Here is a 23,373-nt window from a genome sequence, read left to right as displayed (position 1 = left end):
CTAAGGTTGCTCGCACCCCAGCTAGCACCACGGGGAGGTAGAGAATCGTAGTTGCAGACAAGAGGTGAAATGACCACTACCCGAAGGTTGGGTGTATGGGGTCTCGAGTTGCACATTGTCTACCGTTCGCTAGCCACACACAATAAACTCTTATTCTTCCTGAATCCTTCCATACCGAAGTCTTTCTGATAAAATTTTCAACGATTTTAAAAATGTGCATCCTATTCAGTGGTAAATTTGACAACTCTATTAGTGGGGTTGTGTTTTGAGAAATGAGAGGGAATAAGGAAAAATCACGTTTTTTTAGTGTCCAAGCCAAAGATTAAAGGCTAACTAAAGTCTGCTTCATTTAATATTGGAACAAATTCTTTTGCTCATTGTGGCGCTCCTAGTGGACGGATTTGGAAACTTTTTTCACCCACGTGTCGGGAAATTCATTACCTTTCACCATGTATTTATGTCATAACACCAAACGATAGCATTTTGTAAACAACCGCCATGGAAGCCGAACGGAGAGATCAATTTGTGCACAGTTTTCTTGAAAATCCATTGTTGTCGGCATCGAAGCTAGCTAAACAGCTTAAAATGCCCAGAAATACCGTATGGCGTGTTATCAAGCAGTACAAGGAAACATTGACGACGGCTCGGAAGCCGCATTCGAAGCGTCGGAGTGGAACTGTTGACTGGAAACTGCGTGGGAAAGTCATCAAGGCCGTCAAGAGGAATCCCAATCTTTCAGACCGCGATTTGGCCAATAAGTTCCAGGCCGCTCACAGTACGGTGCGACGAATTCGTCTCCGGGAAGGAATAAGGTCATTCCGAGCCAGCAAACAGCCAAATCGGACGCTAAAGCAGAACAATGTGGCCAGAATCCGTGCTCGAAAGCTGTACGACCAAGTGCTGACCAAGTTCGACGGATGTATTCTGATGGACGATGAGACCTACGTGAAGGCGGACTTTGGGCAAATCCCAGGTCAAAAATTTTATTTGGCAACGGCTCGGGGGGATGTACCTGCAAAATTTAAGTTCGTGTTTGCGGATAAATTCGCCCGCAAGTACATGATTTGGCAGGGGATATGCAGTTGTGGACAGAAAACCAAAGTCTTTCTCACTGACAAGACAATGACATCAGAAGTCTACAAAAAAGAGTGCCTACAGAAACGGATTCTGCCGTTTATTCGTGCCCACGACCGTTCAGTAATGTTTTGGCCGGACCTCGCAAGCTGCCATTACAGCAAAACGGTTATGGAATGGTACGCAACGAACGGGGTCAGCGTAATACCGAAGGACCTTAACCCCCCAAACTGCCCCCAGTTCCGGCCGATAGAGAAATACTGGGCAATCACGAAGCGGAGGCTTAAGGCAAAGGGAAAACTTGTTAGGAACATGACTCAAATGAAGAACTGGTGGAATCAAATCGCCAAAACGGTGGACGAAAAGGGTGTGCGCCGCCTAATGTGCCGTATTACGGGAAAAGTACGAGAATTTCTTCGAAACAGCAATGAATAATTTTTTTAATTTTTTTTATGAAAGAGTAAAGAAAATGCTACATTTGTATGGAAAACAAATTATGAATTCGTTAATAAATGACTGAACTACACGCAATTGTTTGTGTTCCAATATTAAATGAAGCAGACTTTAAGCACCCTGAATGCTGACATATCAAATCAATTAAAACCAGGTTCCTTATCTGCCATGTCGAGCAAGTCTTTTGATATGAATTAATTTGTAATCCCATTGAATCGTTCAGTTCTAGAACTCAACATTTGTTTGTAAAATGTTATAGAAATTGAGTTGATATACATAAAAAAGTTTAATTTTTTTATGATGATGAAAACGATTAACAATTCAAGAACAAAAATATCAAATCACTGTTAAAGTTTTCAGGAAGGAAACAATTCCTACTTCATTCATATCATGTCTGACTTGAACAGGAACAACTGGAGAATGATAATGGGTAAAAAATTCAATCTAGTTTTTTGTCGCTTTTTGATTGCTTTGACTTCAATAATTTTTGTTACTGTTAAATCAAAGCTTCCTTTGAACATAAAATGCAGCTCAAGAAGTTCAACTTAGCCCGAGGTTCAAGACTTGCATTCGTCTGGGTGATACCGGGTGAAACGCCAATCCGGTAGTTGCTTGTTTGATGTAAATGATTTATTAACTCAACGGCCGCCTGGCAATGGACTTGGCCAGCAAAAGGAATGACAACCGGGATGGGGCGTGTTTAGGATAAGGAAATTTAATAAAAAAATACTCTTGAATTAAGTTTTTGGTTTTTGATTTTAAACTAAATGAAAGTTGAAAAAAGTCTTTTCGTAAAATTTTGAACCATGAAGGAGCTGAGATAAATCAAGTACCTAATTAGGCAGAGTTTTAATGTATTGGACTAAAGAATAACCAACTTACATCCCTTCTCATGTTGGATCCTGTGTACTTACATGTGATTACCATCGTATGATAGCTGTTACTTGTAATAATAAAAATCCATCAAAATCCCACCCCTGTCCACCGCCATGTATTACTGCAATTAAAAATGGTGTTTCCCAATCGTTTTCTGAATGAGTTCCGACCTGACCTATACCATGATGATGAGAAGCCTAGGCCTGGAGATAAATTGTAGTTGGTTAGTAATCTTTCGCAAATTCAGATATCATTACGCACCTCCATCGCGCACTTCGGTAAATTCCGTGGATAACTTGGCCCCAAGCCATAGCCGTGGAAATCCCACCGTCCAACTTAAAAAGCAAAAAAAAAACACACAGACGACGCCGACCCCAAGCGACATTGTTCTAATTCGGAAGAGACACTTTGAAATTCTGATGCGCGCGCTTATTGTTGTTGTTGTTTTATCATTCTTACGCCTCAAGTTTTTCGCGTCTTCGCGCCAGCTGACTTTATAATTTAGTTAGATATGTTGTAAAGTTGATCTAATTGTTTGATTGAGAGACGAAAACGATGCGAAGATCTGGCCGGAACGTTTAGTTTTAATCGCGCGGTCGTTCTGATTGGATCTCGAGAGAATCGGCAAAAATCGGACTATTACCAATCAAGTGTTTTAGACCCCGGGCGCTAATCAGTGTTACTAAGTTAAGTGGCGTTTCAATCTGTCCGACCTTTTTTTTTTTGATCTGATAGAACATTCGCCAAGGCAATTTATTGAAAGGGAAGCCAGGAAATTCCTGTCAGTGGATCAGAAAGATGAAAGCATCTGGAATAGTGACAGTGACAGTGATCGGTTGTATTTCCCTGACGTTGCTGAGGGCGATTGATTGCGATAATACCTTCATCGATGACCCTCCCGATGGATACTTTCAGCGGACTTCGTTGGACGGTAATAGTCTTTGATGATGTGTACAAAGTGCAATGACTCGGTTGAAGATTTCGACCGTGAGTCAGCGTGAATTTTATGTGATGAATGAGCAAAAATTGTGGTGAAATTTTTAATAAGCATTTAATAAATTCCAAGATATAGATACGTGTCATTAGAGGGATTCTGAGTGATTCAGATGACTTTCATCATCTGCAAGCTAAATAAAAAGAAGACAATATCTTTGAATTTCAAAATTTTGAATTGTGAAATGTGAAATGTGAACTACAGGGTGCGCCATCAGGGTATAAAGCCAAAAATGCTGCTCAGTATATCACAGAATTCCCGAATTAAACGATGTTGTTTTTCCTAGCTGGTTTAGAACAATTTGCATAAAATATTTTGAAGCAGCTTGTTTATTTTTGAAAATTGGTCGTTCTTTAATCTTAAAATTGGTTGTTTATCAATTTTTTTAACTTTGAATTTCTAAAGCTTCAATGAATGCCCTCCCTCTTTAAATAAAACTTTACTACCTTAAGAGAATCATTTAATTTGGTGAACAATTTTCCAGTTTCTCTGCCATAAAAAGGCAAACTTTTGTAGTTTTCTGTCACATCTGCCATTCGAGCGTATTTATTTGATTCCATTAGCATCAATAACGTTTGTTTGATGTTTTCCGTTGGGAAACTATTTTCCCACTGTAAATTGCGTCTTGTTTCACATGACTACCGAACACAACCTTGAAATCTTCAAGGAAATGAATTGATATCTTATTCTTCAAACATATCCAGTTGATATCAAATTTGTGAGTGACAAACACTGGAAGTAAAAAGCCGGCTTTGTTCAGATTTTTAAGAGTTGCACAAACATGTATTTAAGGAAGGCAATGTAACATCAAGTTTTGCAATTTGTTTTTTTAATTTTTGATGACTAGACTTTCTACTTTTTAGACAGTCATTATACTAAGGCCACTCTGAGGCTATGATCATGTAGAATCCGGGCAATTACCAACGTGTGTATTTTAAAAATTATTCATTTTATCGAAAAACTTTGTATGGAGGAAATATAGGTGTTATTATGATATTTAGTGTAAAAATATTAAAAAAAAATATTACCGTTGTTTTCAAGAAATACTCTCATTTAATCTTTGCACACTTTTTTAAATCATGTATTGATCTTTTATTTTTACCACAGAAGCAAAACCTTTGCCAAATCATGATGTTTTACACAAACTCATTTGGAAAAAGCAATTGGAATCTTGTTGAAACCTTTTCATGAGTAGGCATCTCGAAGAATTTGATCTCTTAAATCCGGTTTTAATAACAATTTCTTTGTCCATCGAAACACATCTGTCACATTGCGTAAAATTCGGTTGCACAGATTGCAATCTATTGAATTGCTCACTATAATTTATTTTCATGGTATCTACTTGACAGGCATCCCTTTCTGCCTGCCGGAAATGGATTAATTGCATTATTTAAGGGGACTGCATTCAGTTATCCCCAATAACCATAGACTTTTTACCATATTTAAGATCAAGATGTGGTGGTCCGCTACAAAAAAAAAAGGTTTCCACTCTGATGCTTGGTTTGAACATCGTGTGGATCCTAGAGTGGCTCCTTATACTTCTTAACTATTTGGTCCTAAAAAAATCAGTAAAAATTAACAGTTCATGAGTTTTCAAGTCGACAATGAAGAGTTTTCGAGGCACAAAATGCGCAAAAGGCGCAAATTTGTGCAAAATTATTGATACCATGTCTTTTTGAATCGTAAATATCTGAAACATATCCGATCTCTGGTAATGTAGCTATCACTGAAATGAAGTGGCCGGATACTAAATGATCATAGCTTTAAATGAAAAATTGATTGATAGAAGCCGTTTATCCGTGATAAGCTGTCCTTTGTTTCAACTTGTTTCAATTCTCTTTTCAAACCATCTTTTTTCAAACGTCCTTGATCGTTGACATCCATTCTCTTTTCCAAACTACTCATAAGTGGTGTGCAGTTTTTTGCAGAAGTTTTGACAGGAATAGTCACTTAGAGACTGTGAAAGATCCGAAACAACCGTAGAGAAAACCAATTTTCGAAACAAATTTGTTAGATTAAAGATAGATCACTTTAAATTTATCTACTAGGGATCAATTTACAGTCTGAACTAACCATTTTAACTAAAATTAGACTATTTTTTATTCGCATTTTTCGGTTTTCATGAATTTTTTTAAAGGGCATTTTTAAAGTTATCAACAGAGAGCGAAGCCGACAGACGAAGTAATGATGCGTGTCGTGACTAGCAAACGAGAACTACCGTCAAGAGAAAATTTCCAACCAAGAAACGCACGACACGCATCATTATTTCGTCTGTCGGCTTCGCTCTCTGCCCGAATCACCACCCACCGTACCTACTCGGAGAGCAAACAAACACGTTTTGCTGGACGCGCTGCTTGTGGTTCTAGAAATTCAGGAATGATTTTACGTTTATAATTTTCATATTTTTGTGAAATCTCACATCGTGAATTGTTGCACCTCATTAGAATGTAGATTAAATGTGCTTTCCAATGAATATACTTTTTATTGGTCCAAACAAAGTAAAAGCACTGAAAATCCGGGTACAACCTGACGGTGGACCACAAAAACAAATGAAATATCAGATTGTAAAAAAATCGCGCAAAGTAGTCAACTTTGAAAAACTCCCGTTAATTCAATTTTTGTTGCATCAAAAATCTAAAGACAACAAAATGTCAGAATTAGAATAAAATTTGTATTGATATTTTTTTAAAAGCTCTACCACCGCTCAAACAGTTTTTACTAGCAATCTAATGAAAAGTAGGTTTTTCAGACCACTTTTTTGAACTTTTTGTGACCATTTCATTAAAAAAAATTATAAAAAATATTTCTTGGCTTCATGATGTAGACTTTAACTTCAGCTTTCATATGCATAAAGCAAATATTTTTTGGACGTGTAATATATGAACTACAGCACTTTTCCCGAGGCATGTTTTTTTCAGATTTTTTTTCTATCTTGCTGAATAACGAGAAAACTATAAGCTTTAGCTATATATAATGTTCTAAACACATTTTACTGACACTACAAGGTTTCTAGTGATATAAGTGTCATTGTAATCGGTTAGATATAAAAAGAGTTATGACGATTTTACTTTTGGAGTGTCAAAATGACACTCTAAGTCGGAAAAGGGAGTTTTTTTGTTCAGGCTTCCAGGGTTCGTCCATAAATAAAGTAAAGATGCAATATTAAAGAATTTTTGAATTCATTTAGGGTCCTCGAAGAAATTTTTCTTTTTTGAAGCTTCTGAAAAAAGTTACAAGCATTCAAACTTGCAATGGTGTCAAAATGACACTCTAATGCGGATGAGGGTTAATACCGTTTTTTGCCGTGAACGTTTTTCAACGTTTTTAAAAATGTACTTTTTACTCAGTGCTAAAACAGACCGCTTGGTCATTGGGGTGCATTTTGAGAATTCAGACTGAATAAGATAAAATCACGTTTTTTAACTGTCCAAGCCAAACTTTAAAAGGAATACACTATCTCTGTAATGAATATGATCCATACTACCAGTTTTTCTTGAAATATAAGAAAACCAATGTCAATCGGAATATTCTCAATGCGTTTTGTATGACAACATTTTCAACAAAAAAAAAACAATAATAATGGTTTCGGAGGCTATCAGGCTTTTCTAGAGAAATAATTTCATATATGACGGGTATTCCCGGGAATGAAACTTTGATTCCCGGGAATCGGGAATTCCCGAATTTTTCAATTTCCCGGGAATTCCCGCCCGGGAAATCCCGGGACAGACACTCTAGCCAGCACTGTCCGCACAGTTATAAGAACACATTTGGGTTCACTTGTTATTTATTTGTATAAAACTGACAAAAACTGTTAGAAATGCTCAAAATAAGTTCAAAATGATGCCTCAATTTAAGATTCGCACTTTAATTGGTGAATGATTGGTAGTGAAAACAAGTTTAAGTTATGTTAGGTCTAAAAATGGAACATCATGGTCGGAAGTGTCTTATTTCTGGACCCTTTACAAATTTTCCAGATTTGTTCTTCATATGAAAAAAATATGATGTTTTCTTCATTTTTAAGTTTTGAAATTTATCTGGCTTTCAAAGCCAGAGGGAAACAAGTGCATAAATGTTACTTTCGAGAAAATGCCTACCTGCTGCGTGATTTTGTATATATTTTTCGAAGTGTTTTCGTTCAATGAAAACTATGTGGAAATACATATAAATTTTTAATATCTTTTTGAATAAAAAATTGCACCAAATGGCTGCAAAATGTCTACTGCCACAGGAATCGGAATATTCTCAATGCGATTTGAATGACAACATTTTCAACAAAAAAAACAATAATAATGGTTTCGGAGGCTATCAGGCTTTTCCAGAGAAATAATTTCATATATGACGGGAATTCCCGGGAATAAAACTATGATTCCCGGGAATCGGGAATTCCCGAATTTTTCATTTTCCCGGGAATTCCCGCCCTGGAAATCCCGGGACAGACACTTTATCGGGAACAGAAAAAAGGCCGGGAAATGGACACTCTAGTGCTGGCTGATAGTGAAATTTTTCGAGATATTTATAACAGCAATTTTAGTGTTTATTCAAAATGTTGAAAATCTGTAGTACTTTTTCCTGATAATGTCTGATTAAAAATTCAATTTTCAATAAGTTTTTTTTTGAAAAATCAAGCTGCTTATAGGTATTTCTGTTCTAGTTCCAATAAAAGGAAACAATTTAGAACCAAAACAGGAACAGCAGGTTCAAAGTTGGAAATGTTGATCATTCAGATCTTTGTAAATCTTTCAATAACGGATACACCTATGTTGAAAATCTCATTAAAACTTTCAGATAAAGTTATAAACTACAATTGGGCTTTTCGAAAAATATAAAACTCCCGACCGTTTATGAGAAACTTATCGATTTAGAAAAAGAACACCGCTTGAATTATTAAACTCAAAATTCAATTGGAAAAGAGGGTATTAGAAGAGCAATTTTGCAGTTTTTCGAGAAAAACACGCTTCGAAGTTGCGTGGTTTTCTATGAAGAAGAAGTTACCCTAGTTTGGACCCAGTAGGGTAACTTCTTCTACATGGAAAACCACGCAACTTCGAAGCGTGTTTTTCTCGAAAAACTGCAAAATGGCTCTTCTAATACTCTTTTTTCCAATTGAGTTTTGAGTTTAATAATTTTTTTATCATTTCAATTTCAATTGTGCATCGACGAAGAAAACATTCTTTAAATAAACTAAAAATCGCATTTTTGAGCACAATCCAATAGTTTTTTTTTCTGTTTATTTTCTTTTTCATTTAGTTGAAATTTTACTTCTGGAATTTGAATCAATCTGACTATTTCTTCCGTTTGCATATTTATGTTTGCAAGAGAATTCTCGATTCTGAAGAAGACGAAATTCTATATTCTGATTTGACTAAAACAAACAATTTTTTTGAAGTCGCTTGCATAATGAAAGCTGTCTTATTGAAAAACAAAAGATCTATCTAAAATTTTCTAATTTGAATACAGATTTACAAAAAAAAAACAAAACAAAATTTCAAATTAAAAAAATGTTTCCATTGAGATATTTTAATTTACATTAAATAAAAATTGAAAAAATCAAACTTGTAAACTTATATTGACAGCGATACACAAAAAAAATTGATTCACTAGTGAAGTTTTGTTGAAATTTGAAATTTATACAATTTGAGCTACTTGGATTCAGCAATCACATAATTAATAACACTAGTTTTATTTAATTTTTAAATTGTCGACATTATAAACTGACCCAAATTCTTAATTTAAATAGGGCGGGCGCTGAATCCGAAAATGAAATTCAAAAAATCCCAGATTTTTTCCAATTTCATTTTTGAATTTCAAAAAATCCCACATTTTTTCAAATTTCATTTTTGAATTCAGCGCCCAATTTTACATTTAAAGTGATCTTCAGCGTACTTATTAAAAAAAAATGCTGTAAACTAGTGTTATCAAGAAATTGAATCGAAATTTTTTCTACACAGACATTTTTTTTTGACTATTACGTGTCACTGAAACCGAAACCTTTAAAATAAATCAGCCTTTAATCAACACAACCTGTAATTTTGAATTGTTTTCCTGGAAAGCTAAAGAAGATTCATTTATTATTACAGCAAATGTCCTGTAAAAAAGTTGTACACTGAAAATTAAATGTCACATGATTTGTTTTTCGACCTGTGAAATTACGGTAAATGTCCTGCTCCTTTTTGTTACAGGACATTTGCATAATTTTACTGGAAATAATTTTTGCTGTGTAGGTCAAGGCCGTGCGAACGGGGGGGGGTTTTAGGGGTTTAACCCCCCCCCATGAAGATTTTTTCCAAGTAAAATTTTCACCGTAGTATCAGATAACTTGATCTTAAATAAGGGTTAACAAGCCAGTCCAAAATTTTGCTCGCCTCCGGCGGAATTTAGTCTTAAATCACCCTTGGCTTCAGACATTTCATTCTACTTCACTTCATGACGTTCACGATTTGAAACTAATTTTTCATTGTAAATTTTGATTTGCAATTCAATTAACCTTTTGTATTGAAACTCTTAACTTGACATACAAAAACCCTAAATTTAAAATGGATTTTTATTAAGAATTGTAACTAAACAAGAACAGAGTTTGAAACGAACCATTTTAACTTTAAAATTAATTTATCGAATACTAATTTTATACATTGTAAGTTGGAAACCATGCAACAGGCACAATGATCAACCGAATTAGCAAAAAAAAAAACAAACTAAAATCTAATATCCTTACCTTGTTACCTAAATTTTGATTTAATAAAATCGTTTATGTGATTAAAATTGTTGTGCTGATAAGGAATATTCTTCAAGAAACCAATTTCAGTCTTAATTACATTTGGTATTTCTTGTTCTTGCTCAACATCAGATTTGAAAAGGTTTTGATAAATAACACAAGACCACAAAATCTACATTTTCCCAAGGTAAATGAATTAAAAAAAGTAATTTTGTCTAACTTGAGTGCCCTGAATCCAAATATGCAATCTTTCTATCACAGATCAGCTGTTATTGAAATAACTTTTCAAAATAAAAAAAATCTTTCAAGGAAGTTCTGGACTTATTTTTGACAAAACTTGAAAACAACAAAAAAAAAAAACATTTTGAAATAAAAGTATTAAATGATTAAACAGTTTTCTTAAAACTTTAAGTAACTAAGAGTTCTATTTGTTTACTTTTCTCATTTAACGAATTTTTACAGAAGTTTTAACCTTTTTTTTAAAGCTTTATGCAGCAATGTCTAAAATACTTCTAATGATATCTTTCTACATTTTCAAAAACTGTCGAATTTTACTTTTTAAAATCATGCATCATCATCATCATCATCATTGTCTTCAAAATATTATTCCTTAATTGAATGAAGTATTATTAAAGAAATCAGAACCAGATTTTTTTCTGAAATGTAGGTTTAATAGTTAATCAGTTATCAATGATTGATTTCACTTAAAACTGAAACATTTTAAAACAAAATGTGATAGTTCAAATTTAACGAAAAATTCGAGTTCAGGGCGCTAAAATCTACCAAATTAATCATTTAAATATAAGAGCCAAAATGCTTCTCCCTTGAGTTATCAATTAAATTTCTTAAATAAGTTTAATAATGATAAGACGTATTCATTGAAAAAAAAATCCTTTTTGAACTTATCTTTTTCATCTTAATATTCTGTTTCAATTTTTAAATGAGTTTACTGAATTCCATTGTAGATACAGTTTTTTTTCCCAATTTCTAAATAAATTTACCGAATTTTAGAGTCAAGCTATTGAAGTTTTATAAATATTTAAAAAAATTTTGTCTATGTTTTTCAATTCTGAATTTTAGTTTTTTAAAACATAAACCTTTAATTTTTATTCTTTATAAAAAATTCACATTTCAATTCGCGATTAATTTTTATTCATAATCCAAATACCTCAACTCTTGAGTTGAAAATGAAGAAAAGAAATGGAAATTATTTTGATGGCAATTTCAAGTTCAGAGTAAGGAACATCATTTTGAAAAAAAATTCAATGACTTAGCGAAAACATAGTTGATTTAAAACTTTCATTGTGATTTGTTTTAAAAAGATTGAATCATTTCGAAACTAAAATTTATTATTTTTTGAGTAAAATAAATGAGTTAGGAAATGATGTTAGAAATCAATTTCCTTCTTTATTGTGTAATTTGGTATTGTTATTATTTTCAGCTAAATTTGAATTTCGAAAACCCCCCCATGGACGAGTCCTTCGCACGGGCCTGGTGTAGGTAAAAATTTATTGTCGTAGGTAAAGCAATGTTTTTGGATTGTATCCGAAAAAAATTCAAGAAACAGAAACTAAGGATAAATTCTTATTTAGGATCGATTCAGGAATACCGGTGTTAAAAAAATCAAATTGAATAAGAAGTCTCATATCAGTCCTTTAAACCTTCTATACCATGTGTATCTATATGTTTGCTCAAAACTTAACAAAAAACTTTTTCATTCTTTTTAACATTGACATCAATTTTAATCCATTTTATTATATTCAATTTGACTATCTGAGAAATAACACTCCAAAAAATCATCTTCTTAATTTTAAAGTGTTTAAGTTGTAAACTAGTCTTTTTTTTGTTCCAGATTGCGCCAGTCGTTTTTACAGCGAAGATGTGACCAGTGCTTTAGGATTTTATATTTTTGGAGGATTTCGAGCCTTTCGAAATGAATTTCCGCACATGGTATGTAATATTAGACTGATTCGATTTGGGGTCATTAAGAAATTTTCCATACCCTAGGGCCTTATAAGCTTTGTTTAGGTTCCAAACTCACCCATAATTTTTTTGTAGAATTGTTAAGTAACTTTTACAAGAGTAAATTTGAACTTATAGGTTTGTATGAAATTTTATTCTAAAAAATCTACATGATTTTTGTTTCTTCTGTGGATCCAAGCCTGCTCATGGTTCTTGTGCTAATTTATAAATTCTCCCAAGGAAATTTTTAGCTGAACAACTTTGTCGAATTCCATAGCTTCGTATCTCATTAAACAATATAGGGGGAAGTGTTCCTAAATGCGCATGTTGGGTAATATGCGCATACAGCCGATTGGCGATATAGCTGGAAATTCAACGTTTCTAATCAGTGCAGTTTGAGGGTAATACGCTATTGAAACATGGCATGAAGAAATTTGATTGTTATATAAAGCCAAGAAAAATTAAAAATTCAAACAAGATTTTTGTCAGTTTTGTTATAATATATTGAACTTTAATTATCGTGCGTACAGATTCTGTGAACAAAAATTTTAATGGTTTTTCTTTCTTTTTCATCTGGAAATCGGGAATTCAACAAATTGAAGCTTTTGGTAACGTTGTAAATAATTAGATATTGGAATAAGAGACAGGTTCTGAATGCCCATATCAAGGCAGGTTGAATGCCTATATCAAGAAAAATAGATTAGTTTTATAAATTTTTTACTTTTAATCATTGAAACATTAAATCTACACTCAAATCACGATCTTACAGCGAAAAAAGAAGAACTTCATACTGCTCCGATAAAAATACGATATGAACAAAATATTACCATTAAATACCTAACATATGGCATACCTAAATATGTTTAACGCAAAAGAACTAGTGATGTCTGAAATTTCGCCAAAATTTCAGCCTTGACGTATGCTTAACATCCGTTTCTACCATTTTCAATTGAATAATATCAAAATATTGCAAGTGTTAATGAAATATTGCTAAAAACATAAATATGCGCATTTAGCCCTCCAGTTTCGGAAATCGGCTATTTTGACTTCTTTTATTATAAAACTATTTTCACAAAAACATTGAGAGATTTTCACAGAAAAATTGCTCTAACGTATGAAAAACAGATGTCCGCTCATGTGTATATAGTTTTTAGACTCCTAACTATTGGAATATGGGAGAAAATGAATGCTTTCCTTTTTTTTAGTACCAATTCATCATTACATTTATATTACATTAATACATTAAATTAGGTGTTCAGTTCAATAATGAACTTTCAGAGCCCTATAGTTTAATAATAACTAAAATTTATTTATTCGACTTAAATTTGCTGAGCACAATCAAGCATTTTTATAAAGGAGAACATCCTGTAGTGAAAAAAAAAATATTTTAAACTAAAAACTAAAGCTATCCTAAAATTAAACTAATTGTAGAGAGAGCAAATCTCTGCGATGGAAGACTGCATCGATTTGCCTCTGAAGTTGGGGATGATTTTGTTGGCCATCTCTTCGATCGATTCAATGCCCGCAATCCGATGAAGATCTTCGGTGCTGTGCCAAGGTGGAAGCCGCAAAATCATTTTCAGAACCTTGTTCTGAATCCTCTGGATGGCTTTCTTCCTCGTCGCGCAGCAGCTAGACCAAATCGGAACTGCATACATTATCGCTGGTCGGAACACTTGCTTGTAAATAAGCATCTTATTCTTCAGGCCAAGTCGGGATTTCCTGTTGATGAGAGAATAAAGAGATTTAGTGTATTTATTACATTAAGATTGAATATCTTCAATGTGATTCTTAAAAGAAAGATTCCGATCAAGTGTGAGTCCCAAGTACTTCACGTGATCAGACCATTCTAAAGAAACCCCATTGAAAGTTATGGAATGATTTTCATTAGGTTTTAAAAAATTTGCTCTTGGCTTAAGGGGAAATAAAATAAGTTGAATTTTGGAAGCGTTAGGAGAAATTTTCCACATTTTCAAGTAATTCAAAAAGGAATTTAAATTTTGTTGCAATCTACTGCGTACCACCCGTAAATTTCGACCTTTGGCTGAAAGCAAAGTATCGTCAGCAAATAATCTTCTACCTTTTTCTTCTGGGACATCAGGAAGATCAGAAGTAAAAATATTGTATAAAATAGGCCCAAGTATACTACCCTGAGGGACACCAGCTCTAATGGGTATCCTTTCAGAGCATAAATTTTGATAGCTTACTTGCAAAGTTCGGCTAGTCAAATAATTTTGAATAATTTTGGTGAGATATACAGGAAAATCAAACCGAGCTAATTTAGCTACTAAACCTTTGTGCCAAACACTGTCAAAAGCTTTTTCAATATCAAGAAGAGCAACACCAGTTGAATAACCCTCAGATTTGCTAGCGTTAATCATATTAGTTACACTCAAAAGTTGATGTGTAGTAGAATGTCCATGACGAAAACCAAATTGTTCATCAGGGAAAATAGAATTCTGATTAATGTGAATCATCATTCTATTCAAAATAACTCTCTCAAATAGTTTACTTAAAGAAGGAAGCAAACTAATTGGTCGATAACTTGAAGGCTCTGAAGCACTTTTTCCAGGATTCAAAATTGGAGTTACTTTGGCATTTTTCCATTTATTGGGAAAATAAGCCAAGTGAAAACATTTATTGAAGATTTTAACTAAAAAATTTAAAGTGCTTTCAGGCAACTTTTTAATAAGAATATAGAAAATCCCATCTTCCCCCGGGGCTTTCATATTTTTAAATTTTTTGAAAATCAATTTAAGTTCATCAATATTTGTCTCACAAGAAATTTCAAACACAATTTGCTTAGAAAGAATATCATCAAATTCTAGGGAAATTTGAGCATCAATTGGACTTACAACGTTTAAATTAAAATCATGAGCAGACTCAAATAGTTGGGCTAATTTTTGAGCTTTCTCTGAATTAGTTAAAAGATGTTTATCCCCATCTTTCAAAGTAGGAATTGGCTTCTGGGGCTTTTTTAGAATTTTAGTTAATTTCCAAAATGGCTTTGAGTAGGGTTTTATGTCCTCTACTGCTTTAGCAAAATTTTCATTACGAATGAAATTTAAACGACGTTTGATCTCTTTTTGAAGGTCGCAATAAATTAATTTCAAATAAGGATCCCTAGTTCGTTGAAATTGGCGTCGACGAATGTTTTTCAGTCGTATCAAAAACTGAAGATCATCATCAATTAAAGGTTGATTAAATTTATGTTTAACTTTAGGTATTGGCTCTAGCATTGACTATTGAAGTTGTCAAATTTTCTACAGCCAAATCAATATCTTCTATTGAATTCAATGGAACGTTTACATCTAAATTACGTTCAATAAAATTCATATATCGCTCCCAGTTAGCCTTTTGAAAATTAAAAGTTGATTTTAAAGGGTTTTCAATGGGACTTTGGGATAAAGAAAATGTTACTGGAAGGTGGTCTGAATCGAGGTCCGCATGAGTAACTAATTGACTACAATGCTCGCCTAAATCCGTTAGAACCAAATCAATTGTGGAGGGATTTCTAATTGAAGAAAAACAAGTATGCCCATTAGGATATTCAACAGTATAATAACCTGCAGAGCAGTCATTAAACAAAATATTCCCATTTGAATTTGATGAAATATTATTCCAAGATCGGTGTTTTGCATTAAAGTCACCAATAATAAAAAATTTAGATTTATTTCTGGTGAGTTTTTGTAAATCTCGCTTCAAAAAATTTTTCTGTTCACCGCTACATTGAAAAGCAGTGTTCGGCACAAAAGCGCTAATCCGCTATTCGCTAATTAGTCCGCTAACTTTTTGTTAGCGGTTTAATTTTGCCGCTAAGTTTGGATTGATTTAGCGAATTGAAAAGTTCCGCTATTTTTTGGTTCCGCTAATTGAAGATCGTTAACTCCCATATATTTGTATCAATCTCTCGAATTCTTAGTGATAGAATAAACTTTTTTTCATTAATCAAGTCAAAGTGACATTGTGCATCATTCTGATTGCTTAGTTGGATTCATTGGAGGAATGCGTGTAAGAGTTAGAGGAAAGATGTATTTAGTGTCATTTTTCTCTCTTGAGGCACTTTTTTTTAGCAACTTTTACAGAAGACGATAACAATAAAAAATGTTAAAAATATAGAACTATTTTCAACAAATCTTCATCATCATTTGTTTTCAAGTGGTTGAGCTATTTACTTTTCACAATACAGTTTTCTAGAGATTTTACAGATCAGTTCATATAAAAATAAGATAAAATCACTATTGTAGCCTTCGTTTTAAGTTCAAATAGAAATTGTATAAACGTTTGACATTGCTCCGGCATATTTGAAAAAGGGCAAAACAGGTTAAAGATTTTAAATGAGGATTATGTAATATAATGCCAAAACAAAAAAAAATGAATTGCACAAAAGATTATTTGCAACAAAATTGCATACTATCTACTTTGCATAAAATCAATAAATCGAGTAAATTTTCAACCAAAATTTAAATAAAAAAAAAAAGAGAGATATAGCTCCCATTTTTCCACATTCTGTTCTTTTGCTCTTTCTTTATTTGTTCTAAAATCGTTTGCTTTAATTTTTATAACACAGAGACTCGTTAAAACTCCTACCTTTGACAGTTTTGGTTTTGCTCATATAATTTTATGAAAATACGATCAATTTATTTAATTTTAAATTAAATACTTGAAACTTCATTAATTCCCCCTTGGGGAGTTGGAAAAATCTAAAGGGGGAAGTGCGTAACTAAAGAAAAATTTATTATTTGTTCTGGTCTTAATGTTGGAAAACAGTTAGCGATTAGCGCTTTAAGCTTAAAACGATTACTTTTTGGCACATTTAGCGGATTTAATTAGCGATCGCTAACTTTGTATGAGTTATCGATTTAATTAGCGGCGCTAATTATTCAGTTAGCGATGCCGAACACTGTTGAAAAGGCAAATATGCGGCAACAATTATAATTTTCCCCATAGAAGTTTCTAATTCAATTCCAATTGTTTCTAAGACTTTTGTATTGAAAGAAGGAAGAAGTCTAAATTTGACACGACTATTGATGACAATAGCTACACCCCCACCTTGTCGATCAAGTCGATCATTTCGTAAAATTTTAAAGAAAGCATTGCTTTTCAAGTTATTGTCTGGCTTTAAAAAAGTTTCAGTGATGGCAGCAATACGTATGTTTTGAGTTTTCAAAAATAAAAAGAACTCATCTTGGTTAGCCAGCAAAGATCTAGCGTTCCAATTCATAATATTTAAACATCTATTTGGATCCATGAGGGAATCGTAATGTCATAATAATTTTGTTAGCATAATTAAAAGAAGTTTGGAAAGCTTCAAACATTGAATTTGCTTTCAACATAAGTTGCATCATTTCCATTAAATTTTGATGCAAAAATTTTAATTTTTCCTCAGTAATCTCACCCAAATCAACAAAATTGTTAGAATCAGAAGAGGAAGGAGAAGAAAAAGTATTTGAATTTCGGGGATTTTCCCAAGCCTTCGCATGAACGTTGAGACTTGGTTTTTTCCCATTTTTATTAGTTAAACCTGAAGAGGGCAACCCATTTTCAACCACCTCTGAGAACGATAAACAACGAGTCTGTGGCGCAGAATCAGCCCAGGTAACATTAAAATCACTTCGGGTATTACCCAGCCGTGATTCCAATGTAGGCCGAGGCTGACTGCGAACAGGCAGGTTGTTTGCCGGTCTGACGTGTGTAGACGAAAAAGAGGAAGAAGGAGAAGAAACTTTTCTGGAAACTTTGGGGTTTTTCCTAGAAGCAACAATTTTTGCCCTAACGGGACAATCTAGAGAATTCGAAGAATGATTACCTGCGCAATTTGCACACTTAAAAAATTCTGTTTTTGGCTTATCACCACCAAAAAGGCATTTAGATTTTTCATGATCGAATGAGCCGCAAAACATGCATCTGGCATTCATTCTACAATTTTTAGTGCCATGACAAAAAGCTTGACAACGACGACATTGCGTAATATTTTGTAAAAAATTGGTATGGGATTTACGAAAAGGTTCAAATTTTACTCGACAATGAAACATAAGACGAACCTTTTCCAAAATTTTCAAATTATTAACCTGATCCTTTTTAAAATGGATCAAATAAAGTTCAGGAGCAAAACCAACACTACTGGTATTATTCGTGTTGGTTCTTTTCCTCATTTGAATTACTTGAATTGGAGAAAAACCTAACAAAGAATTTAATTCATTTGTGATCTCATCCGGTGTCTGATCGCCGGTGAGACCACGAAGTACAACTTTAAAAGGACGATCACCTCTAGTGTCGTACGTAAAAAATTGGTGTTTTTTATTATTCAAATAATTTAAAATTTTTTGAAAATCATTAAAAGATTCCGCCAATATACGAGCAGTTCCCCTTCGACCGATCTGAAAAGAAATCTTCACATCCTTGACGGAAGTGACGATTTCTTTTCGAAAGGCATTGAAGTCAGGAATCGTGACCGTTATTGGTGAAATCTTTTCGTTTTTAAGAGTATAAGAAGAAGAAGTTGGTTTCTTAGTACTCTTATCAGAATTAAATATGAATATTTCCTCATCACCGATATTATGAAGGACATCGAATGAATTGGAAATTTCAACTTTTTTGGCAGACGGCCCTGGATTAGGTTCAGCAATCCGTTTTCTTCCGGCCCTTGAGCCGGCCGAAGACTTCCCCATGCTGGAAAGAAAAGAGAAAATATGAATAAAAGAAAATGAAAATAATTTTAGCACTGAAAAGTGCTGATTGAAATACAGGTAAGGAAAAAATAAATAATGCAAAATGTTCCTGCAGGTACACAGCAACGATACGATGCTCCGGCGTACGTGTTGACGGCTCAACGGTACAGATGGAAGTGAATGCTTTCCTTAATATGCGCATATAGCCCGCCTCTCCCCTAAGGTTTATAACAGGTGATTGAAAAACAACAAACCCAATTTACATCACTGTTGATGCCTCGCGAAGTTTTGCACGAAAAGCAGTCATGCATTACCTCGCTAGGCACCCATCAGTGATGACAATTGGGTTTTGTTGTTTTTCAATGCCAAAAGACATACTCCTATTAAACACCTTATAATTTGTTTGTCTAATGAGATACGATGCTATTGTTTTTGTTTCGATTATAGTCGTTTTACCATCTTTTTGGCATTCGCGACTTTATCAACGTTGCAGTTGGCGGATCGTTATTGAAAAACTTATCCGGTAAAAATGGGTTCGAACTCGCGGACATCGGCTCAGGAGATAACAGACTTGCCAACTGAGCTATTTCACAATCCCATACGAAGCTATGGTATTCGCCAAAGTTGGTCAGGGGATTTTTTTTTTGAATTCATAAATTGGGACAAAAACCATTTGATGTTGATTTCTTAGAATCAAATTATCAATTTTCCCGTACAAACCTAAAAGTTCAAATTTACTCATGTAGACGTTACTTAAAAATTCTGCCAAGAATCATGGATGAGTTTTGGACCAAAACAAAGCATATTAAACCCCAGGGTTTGAGAAATTCATTAATGACCCCAAATCGACTCAGTCTAATGTAATATCAAGCTTTTGTGATGCGTGACTTCTGTATTTCTGTTTTATTTCGATTTGTTAACAGGCTGCTCTAGGATGGACTTCAAATTTAACAGGGAAAATAACCTACGGTTGTGGAGGTTCCCTAATTTCAGCTCGTCATATTTTGACTGCAGCCCACTGTGGACACAACGGGGAAGATAAGTATGATTAAGCTGAAATTCTCAATAGTTACTTGCTTGTGAATTAAGTTTGATATTTCTTTCAGAGATCCCCCAGATACGGTTCGACTGGGTGATACCAGCTTAAATTCCACAGAAGATGATCTATACGCCCAGAGCATTAAGATCAAGAAGTTTATCGCCCATCCGAGTTACAAGCGAACTCAAAAGTACTTTGACATTGCCCTTATTGAACTGGAAAAAGAAGTAAACTTCGACACTTCCGTGTGTCCCATTTGTTTGTGGCCACGGGATGATCTGTATAAGTATTCCGGAAACTTAGAGGTGATGGGATTCGGTTTAACAGATTTTGGTAAGTTCATTATTTTTAATTCTAACCATCAGGTTCATTAAATTCGTTTTTCTTCTCAGCATCCGATCCCAGTCCCACTTTGCTCAAGGGTAATGTTAACTATTTTGACTACGACACCTGCAATTCTATGCTGCGACGTTCCAAATCTTTGGCGAAAGGACTTACTACCGATATGTTCTGTGCCCGGGCCCCTGAAACGGACACATGTCAGGGAGATTCCGGAGGACCAATTCAAATCGAGCTTTCCGACGTTAGCAAAGCTATCCCATTTCTGGTAGGGGTAACCTCATTTGGTACCGGATGCTGGAACGGATCATTTGGAGTCTATACTAAAGTGGCCAAATACATGGACTGGATTCAGACGATAGCAACGGATGTTCCAGCTAATCCTTTAGGTATAGTTAATTCTGAATAACAAATTATAGTTTGATATTAAAAAGAGAATATATTTTTAGAATGCGCTCGTCAATCACAATGCTTAGCGGCGAGAAAATTCTCGGACAGTCGAATATCTCCTCAAAACAATTCGCCATTCTTCAGGGTAAGATTCAAAAGTGTTTGAGTTTGCATGAAATTAGGTACAAGTTTTTGAAAAATACTTTTCAGGTTGAACTTCAGATTTCTGATAAAAGCTTCAAGCAGTGTAGCGGTGCGCTGATCGACTATCGACATGTCCTAACTTCGGCAACTTGTACTCAAACGGAAGAAGGACAAGCGCCAACTCACATTCTTGCTGCAGATCAGTCTATCCAAATCATTGATATCACGAGGCATCCTTCTTGGGAACCAGAATCCAGTTACAATGATCTCGCTGTCTTGAAGTTGGAAAAGTTCTACAATCCTCACAAAATCTATCAAATCGTTGCGCCCGGTTGCGTCTGGAGGAAAGAAGCTATTCCGGAACCAATTGTGTTCTATTCCGGGTATGGGCCGGATTTTACCGGTGTTTCGATTACTGGTTCGGCAAATGTTTCGTTGAAGATTTTGACCGCTTTCAATCAGGAAAATGGGAAGTGTAACGAAAGTTACAGCGGCAAATTTAGCGATGAACTTGAGCAGGGCTTCACCGAGGACTTTGTGTGTGCAGAGAATCCAGTGGAACTGGTGCCGGGAATTTGTAAGGTAAATGTAGGGACTAAACAGTGTCGTGATTTTACGGTTCTTACGAATCTCAATTCAGAGATTCACTCGAACACGTCTGTCAATCTTAAGAATCAATGACTGATTTTGTTTTGTTTGTTTTTTTTTTGCCTTGTGTTGCTTAATAACAATCGTTGCCATGGAAGTTGATTTCATTTTACTTATTCTCAGTGTTACCAAATACAACTATTATTTCATTTCATTTTTATTTTATTTATATTTTTTTAAATTTTATTTATTTTCTGCAATTTAATTCAACTCATCTCTACAATCTTTCTCACTTCTATACTCAACTGAAACTTTCTACTTGTAGTTTGTAGTTTTGTCATAAATATTTAATTTACCAAATATCCTTCCTCTTAATTCTACAATTAATTCTTAGCTATTAAAATCGATGAAATTTTATTTATTTTCTGCAATTCCGTCATCTCATCTCTGCATTTCTTCTCAACTCTACTAACAAGAGGAACTTTTATTTACCGACTTGCATTTATCTGTACAACAAAATTGAACTTTTTTTTTTAATATTCTTCATCTCAAGTCTACAGTCCATTCTTAGCAAAGGCTTTCCTAATCTATGTTTTTCTTGTCACTCTGTTTTCGTTTACCCGAACCAGAACAATCCAAAACATTTTTAGCATCAACTTTCCCAGCCAGAAGGCCAAATCAAAACAAACAATCAGCAGCATCAGCCTTAAAAATCAGTGCTTCCTAAGGTAATCCGTCTTTTTCTACTGAAAGGCCTTTTGAAAATATACCATCAGCTGCAACAGCCTTCCAAATCTTCGCTTCCCAAGCCAATCCGTCTTTTCCAACGGAAAGCCAAATCGAAACAATCAATCAGCAACAAAAGTCTTAAGAATATAACGAGAGGCCCGACACGCTTCCGGTTTTAAGCAGGTGGCTTAAGCGCCACCCTTTCTTATCTTGCCCAGCTGATGAGACTCGGTCGCGAGTTCCTTTTGATTCCCGATTTTGGGAAAGAAGTGGAAGGGACTCTAAAAAGGGATTCGTACTTCGACCCCTAAGGGCAGCCCCGAAGTCGAGACAAAACCCGGGAGAAATCCGTGGAAATGGGAGTTAGCTGTTCGTTTCGAAAGCAAGCTAGGGGAGCTATTCATCGGACAAGACCAAACCCCTTACCTGGATTAGAAGAGACAGAAATCGATCGATTCGAACAACGAACAGCGTGTGACTCCCTTTCCAGTTATCTTAATCAGACTATCATGATTAGAACATTCATATTTCGCTTACAATAATTATTTCGATTTATTGTATTTTCATGTGTGTCGTGTTGTGTTTACATCGTACTGTTTTAGGCCTAAACTATTTTTCCCTCTTTCAAAATTCTATCTAGCAGTGCATTTGGTGGAGACGCTTGGTTTCTGGCAACTTTTGCTCAGTGATTTTGAGTCGAAAAAACCATTAAATTTTGTTTAGTTTTTCGACTTTTTCCACCTCGTGGGTGGTGAAAAGGCTACTTTAGATGACTAGCCAGTCCGAAAAACCTGATTTTCCCTCCAAAAAGCGCGAAAAAAACACTCCATTTATCCGGCTCAATAGAGACGGTTTAATCTGCGAATTCATGGCAGATTGTATAGTTATCGCTAGAGAACATGGGTGGGCTGGTAATGACTACTCACTCTGACTGTTAGCTGTTGGCGGGACTTAGTTGGAGCTCTGTCGCGTTCGGTAACCCCGTTTAAGCACCCTATCGCCCTCCCGGCTGATGTATGCGGGTAGACGAAACGGGGCGGTATGAACCCTTTTTGTTTAGGCCGATCACCGCCTAGCAAACTCGCGGCTGTGGCGTGGCCTTCTGTAGGATTGGTCGAATCCGGTGATGGTTTGACTGCGGTGGCTTGTTTAGCAAATGTTGGCGCGGCTATGAGCTGGTGGCCGGCCTGCCGCCGGCCGGTCGCTACGCAAGCGGATGCCGTGTACCGCTTCAATACGGCTGGATGTTTGGTCGGTGAACCCAGCGGGATGTCGGTGTTGTGGAGTCCCCGCTGCAGGTTCGTACCTGGTTTGGCGTCCGTCGCCTGGGGTGGATGCTGTGCGTATGCGTCGTACCTGTAGCTGATTGGCGGGGTTACATATTTGACGGGTTGGGTGAGAT

The 23,373-nt window shown here is 35.0% G+C and overlaps 1 protein-coding gene across 1 annotated transcript; it reads left to right on the top strand.

Annotated features, from left to right (window-relative positions):
• Positions 1-3,201: 3,201 nt before the first annotated feature.
• LOC129753715 (polyserase-2-like) lies at positions 3,202-21,892 on the top strand. The gene is made up of 7 exons (XM_055749559.1): positions 3,202-3,334; positions 19,697-19,784; positions 19,849-20,114; positions 20,174-20,509; positions 20,570-20,655; positions 20,721-21,236; positions 21,872-21,892. The coding sequence occupies exons 1-7, from the start codon at positions 3,202-3,204 to the stop codon at positions 21,890-21,892; spliced, it is 1,446 nt and encodes a 481-aa protein (XP_055605534.1).
• The last annotated feature ends 1,481 nt before the right edge of the window (positions 21,893-23,373 follow it).

Source organism: Uranotaenia lowii, chromosome 3 (assembly GCF_029784155.1).
Source record: "Uranotaenia lowii strain MFRU-FL chromosome 3, ASM2978415v1, whole genome shotgun sequence".
In the NCBI taxonomy this organism is placed as follows: Eukaryota; Metazoa; Arthropoda; class Insecta; order Diptera; family Culicidae; genus Uranotaenia; species Uranotaenia lowii.
This window is presented reverse-complemented; position numbering and strand designations above follow the sequence as displayed.